This window comes from Odocoileus virginianus, chromosome 18, assembly GCF_023699985.2.
Source record: "Odocoileus virginianus isolate 20LAN1187 ecotype Illinois chromosome 18, Ovbor_1.2, whole genome shotgun sequence".
Taxonomy (NCBI): domain Eukaryota; kingdom Metazoa; phylum Chordata; class Mammalia; order Artiodactyla; family Cervidae; genus Odocoileus; species Odocoileus virginianus.
Genome location: NC_069691.1, coordinates 55,902,809 through 55,912,532, shown reverse-complemented (window position 1 = coordinate 55,912,532; position 9,724 = coordinate 55,902,809). Strand labels below are relative to the sequence as shown.

Genomic DNA, 9,724 nt, shown 5'->3' with positions numbered 1-9,724 from the left:
TAATTATTTCAATCCACAAGCACAGGATATCTTTCAATTTTTTTGAATCATCTTCAGTTTCCTTTATCAATGTTTTAGTTTTCAGTGTATAGGTTTTTCACCTCCTTGGTTAGATTTATTCCTCTGTATTTTATTTTTCTGATGCAATTTTAAATGAGATTGATACAATTGTAAATGAGATTGCTTTACTATTTCTGATATTTGATAGTGTAAAGGAATATAATAGATTTCTTTCTATAAATTAATCTTGTATCCTACTACCTTACTGAATTCATTTATTAGTTCTAATCATTTTTGCATGGAGACTTTATTAGTTCTCTATTTAGAATACTATGTTATCTGCAAATAGTGACAGTTCTACCTCTTTCTTCTCAATTTGGATACCTTTTATTTCTTTTTCATGTCTGATTGCTGGGGCTAGCTTACCCCAGTGCATGCACTGGCAATGTCTGCCCAGTTCTGTCACTGCCCCTGGGCTTATGCTGATAAGGGTCTCTGCAATTTGGCCCGGACCACACTACAAGTGCCCAGGTCTGTCTCTGTGCAGCTAGATTAAATCTCTGACCTGGTCTCTCCCCAGGCTGTGCTATGGAGCAAGTGGGGCTGAGGCAGTAGATTCTTTGAACTGGGAAGTATGGCAAGTTGGCAGCTGCCAGTATGGGTGTCTCTCTTCCCTGGTTGTTATCAAGCCAGCACATGTGTTCTCCTCACAAGTAGACTCTAGGCTTCTTCGGGCATTTATCTGTCTCAGTGGATTTCCCAGCAGTCAAGGAGGCCCCTCAGGTTGCAGGTCTGTCCATGTGGACCTTCTCTCCCTTAAAATTCCCTCCCAGGGCACCAGTCCTGTCCTGATGCCTTTTTCCCCAGACTACCCAGTTACATGGAGATCTGTCTTGCAGCTTTAGTCATATAGAACTTCTGCCAGTTTCCAATTGGTTTTCTGTGAGCAATGTTCCACATGGAGATGCATTTTTGATGTGTTTGTGAGGAAAGGTGAGCTCCACATCCTCTTACTCTGCCATCTTGACCCCTCCCTCAGCCCTTCACTTACAATAACGTTTCTAGGGTTCTGACTGAATGTCCGGGGCGTTTCTGAGGTCCTTCTGCTTTAGATGGACAGAACTCCACTGTCCTGTGCTCTGCAACCTCCAAGATCCTGCTCAGTTCAGTCACCCAATAGCTATCCTCTGCCTACTCTCACTGAATCTTGATCTGTGCATATAGCTTTATATTCACCCCAACACTCAAGGGGACCCTCATATAGATTTCTGAGGCCATCTTATCCGTGCATCTGCCTTTTAGTCAGTAATGTGATCTGTAACTTCCAGCTACATCAGCATCCCCAAACTCTTATCTCTCTTGTCCCTACCCAGTGAAAGCACTGCTTTAAAATGACACAAAAACACCTAAAAAAAAAATTGGCCGCCACTTCTCTGAGCTGAGGTTTGAATAGTGGCTGCAGACAGAAAACTGGAATGAAATGTATTTTTCTTATCTCAAGCATCACAGACCTGTGCTTTGCTGTCCTGTGTCTGCAGTTTCCTCATACCTCATTTTGTCCAGCTGTACAGTTCTTCACTGGAAAAAAGTTCAGTCCAATAACCATTTCTCTATAATGTTTTGTACTGCATCTATGCTTAAATATGAGGCCTTATTTCATCCTTCAACAACTCAAAGAAATGTTCTTAAACTGCTTTCTGGCTGAGAAAGCCAAACTTAAAAGAGTGTTAATTCCTTCCTCTCATCCTTTAGCCCTCTCAAAAGTAGAAGCAAATGTTATTCATGCTGCTCTTCATTCCACTTAACTCAGTCCTTTGCACACAACAGATATTCAATCAATAAACTAAACTTTAGGTAGATGCTTTTTTCAACATTATGTACCACAAAAAAAAAAAAAAAAAAACGCTAAATTTCAAAGATGACAGATTAGAGAAGAGGAAGAAACTAATATTGGTTAGGAGCTAGGATTAGTAAAGTATAGATCAGAGGCCAAAGCTGGCCCACTTGTCTTTTTAAATAAAGTTTTATTGGAAAACGGCTATCCTTATTTCCTTACACACTCCCTGTATGTTTTCATGCAATAATGACTAACTCGAGCAGTTGGGCCAAAAAGCCTAAAATATTAACAATCTGGCCCTTGAAAGAAGATCTCTGCCAACCTCTGATTTAGTATATGTTATATACCAGACAATGTACTCAGCAGTGCTACATACTTTTCCCTTCATTAAATTTCCCAGTCATGTTGTGAAATAATGACATTATCAGTTGTGAACTCTGAAACCAACAAAGTAACATGTCCCAGGTTCTACAGCTCATAAGTGGCAGAATACAAATTTTAATTCTGATTTGTGAGATTCTGACACCTATGTTCTTTTTACTTCTAACAGAGAATCTTGAAAGAAAATAGAAGGCCGTTTTCACTGATTTGTGTATCACCACATAGGGGCAAGTGAAAGCAAAGATAAACTAAAGAGCTGCCTTTGCCTTTGTGTCCTATTTTAAGAATAGTCTATACCATTACTATTTATAAAGAACTTTATATACTAAGAATTATATATATGCATATGTTTATACATATAAATAATTTACTTCTCATATTCTATGAGGATACTGTTATACGTACAGAAAGAAATGCTTAGAAGGATTGTATTACAAAATAGTAATTAGTAAATCAAAGGTTCAACCTAATTTTCCTAACACATAAAATATCTCTCAACTTCTCTCCTATGTGTCCATGACTTCAGTCACTATCCCCTGGCCTGAGTAAAGATAATGTCTTGGGGGTCTGCTGTGGTCACACAGAGCACCATGAGGCCACTTGCCAACAGCTCTTCTGGGCCTCCTTGGGGAGTTTTCCAACATCACTCCCAGTCCTGTCCAGATGTGACGCTTTTCTTTCCTCTCTTCTTCTAAATGTGTTAAGCTCTGAGCCCTCATCATTGAATTTTAAATTATCTTCTGATTTCCTACGTGGGCCAAGAATGAGAGCATTATGGGGAAAAAAATGATAGTGACAATAAATGGGAAGCGTCTGTGAGCATCTTTTTCTTCTTTTCAAAAAGAGCTGTAATCGTGTTTTGTATCAACAGGACTCCTTCCTTCAGCTGTAACAAAGTTAGAGAAAGTGACGGTGCTATAAATTGAGAGTTCAGGAGGGGACTCTATTGACCCAGTCTTTTCAACGGGATTGGTATTACAGGTTTCCCGCATAGAAACCAGTGCAAGAATATTGCTAAAGCAATTTCATCTTTGCTAGTATCCCTTTCCTCTCCCCTTACGCCTCTGCTCTAAGTTCTCCATTCTCCTGGTTTCCACTGGGTATGTTCTCCTTCCAAACCTCAGTAACTTTCCATGGTGCCCAAGATCCAATCACCCAGGGGACAGAGTTAGGGACATAATCTGGCATTTGCCTGATTGAGTTTTCTGAGAATTGGTTCCAAAGACAGCCTTCTCTTTAAAGACCAACAGACTGTTTTATATAGACACAGAGAATGCCAAAGTGATAGGGCAACTAAGTGTTTGATAAAATATAAGATACCATCTATGTCTACACAATTTGGCGGAGGATTTTTGTTCACATAAAGAGAGAGAGACCCAGGTGAGAATTACCCCACATGGCTGCTCTGATGAGGGTTTTACTTACAGAAACGCTCTAAAGGTGAGACACGGCAGGGGAGTGAAGGTATGAAACCTGAATGCAAACGTGTGACCTCCTGCGCAGCCAGCCAAAGGGAAACACCCAGGGTGTCAGGACTGTGCATGTTCATTTCTCTGACAGCAGACATGCATGAACATCCTGTCCCAAAGGAAGCAAGGGTGGGCCCGAGGGCCTCGGGGAGACCGAGGAGCCGGTAAACCACAGCAAAAGTAAGTGAACCACAAAGTGGGATGACAATCCCACAGGACCTGGGGAGCGGCCACCCTTTCAACTACGTCTTCACCAAAAGCTTTAATTGAGTCTTTTGAGGATTTTCTTTTTTCCTTGTGGGGATACATCCTTGATTCTATTATAGCAGTTAAGAAGGAAAATTGAGTTCATTTTAGAATCAAAAGCTGGAACACATCAGTTCCACAAAGTGAAAGCTGTCTTTCCATTTTAAATCATCATGTAAGAGCTTCTGTCATGTCTGTTGGATTATGCCTATCCTGAACCAGCTCTCTTTCTTCCAGTTTTCCCTCTACCATAAATGTCATCTTTCCTGGCATCCAGACCTTAACCTGCCTTCCCTTTCTCCTTCATTTTCCTAAACCGAGCCCAAAGGTAAAACACTTGCCTTACAGACCACATCAGTAGCAGATCAGTTACCTGAGGAACTAGAAACAGTCAGAAAAGGATTACAACAGCATCAGTTAAGAGTCACTTGACCTTCACTATTTTCCTCTTTGCTGCCTTAAATGCCTGTGAAAAAGAAAAAAAGGGAAAAAAAGATTAAATAAACAGAACATGCTCTTCTTTACTTTCACATAGTCTTAGGCTTCTGGGTCTAAGATGAAGGGACGGAAACAAATGAGACAACTTTTAGACTTAAACTAGCTGGGTTTTGTCATAAAAAGGCCCAAAATACAATGGAATCTTCTTAAAATGTTAATAGAGGACAAAAATGGAGTAAATAGGCACTGCATATTTAAGATAGTGACTGGAAAACAGTAAGGCCTTTTGGTTTATACGGCACTGAATTCAGACTGATCGACAGATTATATTGTTATAATTTATGCAACCAACATGAAGCCTAGGCTAGCGCAGAAAACATGCTTTGGGATCACATAAGCCTGGCTTCAAATTCCGTGTCACTTAATACCTGAGTGAACTGGATCACTTTACATCTCCTGAGTGTTTTTTTACATCTATAAAATGAAATACCATTTTCGAGTGCACAGTCATCATGAGAATTACTCGATGCATGAGACAGTGCATCAAAAGTAACTAGCACAGTGCTAGACACAACAGGTGCTCAGTGAATCATTCTATTATCATCATATCTGATTACCTAAAAGGTCTGTTTCTCTCATGTGCACAAATCCAAATGCTATGAATTTTCTTTAGGTGCCAGCCACCTCTTTATGAATCCATCCCTAACTACCACAGTGGATAATTTTACTCAGGGACTTGAAAGTGATTGATTGTCAGGAAAAAGAAAGGTGGACATTCAGTTCTGCTCCCACAGGGCAATTTTATATAGACATAAAGAGAAAGAGATTTTGGTTCAGTATCTGAAATAGCTTTCCAACAATTTTAAGTCAATTAATAACAGATGAGATGTAGTGAACTCATCTCCACTCTAAGGGACACTGCTGAATACTGACACGGGATAGCACATCGAACCTTTGGTGCCTGAAAACAGGGTCAATACTGGTTCTTACACTTACCAGTGGCAAGACCTTGGCCAAGTTGCATAACCGGAGTCTGCTTGCTTAATGTGAAAACAGCTGTTAATAGTACCTACCAGGTAAGTGTTGTTCTGAGGATTAAATGTTAAAAGTACCTTCCCCAGCCCACTACCAAAAAACAAAATACTGCCCTGACCTCTGGGGACCAAGGTAAGGGCAGAGGCCTGTTGGGCTCATAAAGTCTTAGGAAAAAGTTCAGTTCAGTTGCTCAGTCCTGTCCAACTCTTTCCGAGACCATGGACTGCAGCACACCAGGCCTGCCTGTCCATCACCAACTCCTGGAATTTACTCAAACTCATGTCCATTGAGTTGGTGATGCCATCCAACCATCTCATTCTCTGTCATCCCCTTCTCCTCCTGCCTTCAATCTTTGCTTTTAAAGACAAAAAAAGAAAAAGAAAACCCTTCTCACATTTGGAACACACTCTCATGAAAACCTCCAATAGCAGACCACATTACCATACTATCCCACATCCAGTGACTGGAGAGCAGGGTCATTTTACAGAAGGAATGAGACAATAATATGCAAGTTACACAATGTTTCCTTTCCAGAACTGTGTGTCTTTTGTTTTTCTGGGCTTCAGGCATCTTTTTATGTAGTATAATATATCAGGGATTACCAAAAGTTCCAGGTATGTTCAGATATTCTATACCAATTATTTGGAACAACAGTGTTCTCTGTAACATCTATTATCAATATGACAAAGTGACTACCAATATTACCAAGATCCTACATATTTTCCAGCTTTATTGAATGATATCAACATATAGAGCAGTATGTAAGTTTAAGGTTTATAATGTATTAAGTTTTTTATTATTTTGATTGCAAATTAATTAACCACCACTGCCTTAGCTAACATCTGTACTACATCATCCAATTAGGATAGACTGTCCTAACAACTTTATATAGGTATACAATAAAGTATTAATAACTATAATCACAATGCTGTACATTAGATTCCATACCTATTCATTTTATAACTGGAAATTATACACGTCAACCAACATTTCCTGATCCTTTCCCCCAGCCCTAGCCACTGGTAGCCACCATTCTAGCCTCTGTTTCTATAAGTTTGGCATTTTCAGATCCTACATATAAGTTATATCACACAATATTTCTTTCTCTGTCTTATTTCACTTAGCATAATTCCCACAAGGACCATCCATGTTATCATAAATGGCATAATATCCTTCTTTCTCATGACTGAATAGTAATCCATTGTACACCAAATCAAATCAATTTGACAGACTAAGTATACAAGTTTACCTTTCAAAATCAAAAATCCTATGAGGTGACAGAAAAAATTTTCTTAAGAATTAATCCTTCATTCATCTGACAAATCACTATTGCTCTCTGGCTATGCTCTAGGTGCTACTGTGGAGAAGAGGTTAAGCAAGGTTCCTGATCTCAGGGAGATTACGTTCTGGTCAAGGTGGGGAGGGCAAGAGAAAAACTACAATAAACAACAAATAAATATACAACGTAACTCTAGCCAATGGTCTATACTACAAAAGTAATTAGAATAACTATGGTTGACAGTGACTGGTAGGAGGGGCTTGGGGAACTGTTTCCCCTATAGCACGCAAGAAATCCTTTTCAGTTCAGTTCACTCAGTCGTGTCCGACTGTGCGGCTCCATGGACTGCAGCACGCCAGGCTTCCCTGTCCAACACCAACTCCCGGAGCTTACTCAAACTCATGTCCATCGAGTCTGTGATCGCCATCCAACCATCTCATCCTCTGTCGGCCCCTTCTCCTCCCACCTTCAATCCTTTTGGAGGAGGTATATGTGGTTTAGTGGTACAGAATCTGCCTGCCAACGGAGATGCAGGTTCCATCCCTGAGTTGGGAAGATCCCCTGGAGAAGGGAATGGCAGCCCACTCCAGTATTCCTGCCTGGGGAATCCCATGAACAGAGGAGCCTGAGGGCTACAGACCATGGGGTTGCAAAGAGTCGGACACGATTTAGAGGCTAAACAACAACAAATATGTGATCTGAGACCTGAATGATCTAAATATACAGACTTACAAAAAGCTTAGAATATTCCCCACAGAGGAAGTAGTTCAAACGTCTAGAGTGGTCTGAGCTTGGTCCGTTCAAGGAACAGAAACCCCATTCGTTAAGAGTGAAGTGACATCCGTGAACTAGAAACTTTGAAGACTGTCTAGTTTGGAGAAAACAGAAAGGATTGGATTACCAGAGAGACAATTACAAATTTCCTAAAATACATCAGGTAATTCCCAGGTGATACTATCTGCACTGAGTAAATATGAAATACTAGACAAAAGTAACAGGCAAGATACAACACAATGTAGAGCAAATACCAGCTGATGAAGTGCAAACTCATTTCATTCAAATGACCCACCTCTGAAGTTCCCCTGAAGAAACTGTACATTGTACTCACTCAAGTCCTTTCCATATTTCTCTCTTACAGAAAGGAGTCCTATAAGAGAGATTCTTCGAGACATTCCTTCCAGGTGCACAATTTCCAATATTCCAATGGTAATACTATAAAATTTCAGCAACTCAATTAACTTAGGTAAGCTGTTTCCTGTCGTAAGTTGAGGAACAATCAAATTTCATAAGGAAATAACTGGACTTTAAAATACAAAATGTTTTACTAATATTTATGACCCTACTAAATATTCTAAAGGAGAAATTTTGCAGAGGTTTCAATTCTAAATATAGTTTTTTCTTCCATTTTTATTAATATATAATTGACATGCAGCACTGTATTACTTTAAGGTATATGTAAGAGACACAGGTTTGATCCCTGGGTTGGGAAGATCCCCCGGAGGAGGAAATGGCAACCCACTCCAGTTATCTTTGCCCAAAGAATCCCATAGCCTAGCAGGCTATGGTTCATGGGGCATGACTTCAGTGACTTAGCACACAGAACACAATGAATATACAAAATTTGTATATAGAATGAAAATGAAAGAAGTAGAAAAAATTTTTCCCTTGTGATGAGAACTCTTAGGATTTACTCTTAACAGTTTTCATATGTAATATAGAGCAGTGTTAACTATATTTATCATGTCCCTAGTACTTATTTATCTTAATACCTGGAAGCTTGTAGCTTTTAACTACCTTCATCCAATTCCCCTTCCCCCGCAACCCCCACTCTGGTAAGCACAAATCTGATTTTTCTATGAGTTTTTGAAGTATAATTGACCGACACACGGTAGCTCCTATAATACAACATAGTGATTCCATAATTCTACACATTTCAAAATGATCACTATGATAAGGCTAGTTACAATGTAACCATATAAAGATTTTGATTGTTATAGACTATATTCCCCACACTACACATTTTAAACCTGTGATTTGTTTATTTTGTGTTGGAAGTTTGTACCTCTTAATCTATCTCACCTGTTTCTTTCCTTCCTGACCCCTCCTCACCTCTGGCAACCACCTGTTGGTTCTCTTTATCTACAACTATTTGTTCATTTGTTTTGTTTTTTGAGATTCCACATATAAGTAAAATCATACAGTATCTAAATTTCTACCTCTTCACTTGGCATAATAGCCCCTAGGTCCATTCATGTTTTCACAAATGGCAAGATTTCATCCTTTTTAATAGTTAATATTCCTTTATATATATATGCCACTTTTCATATACTGATGGGCCCTTAGGTTACTTCTGTATCTTGGCTATTGTCAACAATACTGGAATGAATATATGTAAGTATCTTTTCTAATTAGGGTTCTTCTTTTATTTGAATAAATCCTCAGGAGTGGAAGTTCTAAATCATATGATAGATTTTTAAATTTTTAAGAAAATTCCATAATTTTTTTCATGGTGGAAAAGAGTGGTATTGGTTGTAACTTTTTAATTTTATTGACTTGGGCCCTCTTTTTTTGTTCTTTTTTTCCTATTTTAATCTTTCTTCTACTTTATTCAACATATAATAATCTTAATTACTTACCTTAATGCTATTTACAGATTACATTTAGAAACCATGTATCTTTTCATTTGAATAAAAACTGATTTTAAGCATGGTTACAGTTCTTGCTATTAACTACTGCTACAGCAATATTTCATAGTTTACTAAATTATAGTATATTTCATAGTTTACTAAGTTACTAACTGTGATTTGTTTTTTTATATTTTTTAAATTGGAGGACAACTGCTCTACAGTGTTGTGTTAGCTTCTGCTATACACAGTGTGAATCAACTCTAAGTATACGTACATGCCCTCCATCTTGGGCCTCCTCCCACCTCTCCCGGTCATCACAGCGCGGAGCCGAGCTCCCTGGGTCAAACGGCGGCTTCCCACCGGCTCTCGGTATTACACACGGCAGTGTATATACATCAGTGCTGCTCCCTCA

General features: G+C 39.0%; 1 protein-coding gene across 1 annotated transcript in view; it reads right to left on the bottom strand.

Annotated features, from left to right (window-relative positions):
* Window positions 1-1,890: 1,890 nt before the first annotated feature.
* The window catches only part of LOC110130091 (uncharacterized), a 45,856-nt gene continuing 38,022 nt past the window's right edge, over window positions 1,891-9,724 (bottom strand). Inside the window, exons 5-7 of the mRNA XM_070480187.1 lie at window positions 7,418-7,553; window positions 4,307-4,399; window positions 1,891-3,104 (exon numbers count right to left, since the gene is read on the bottom strand). Of these exons, the coding sequence (XP_070336288.1) occupies window positions 4,358-4,399; window positions 7,418-7,553 (178 nt within the window). The 3' untranslated portion in view covers window positions 1,891-3,104; window positions 4,307-4,357. The remainder of the gene's footprint in view (window positions 3,105-4,306; window positions 4,400-7,417; window positions 7,554-9,724) is intronic.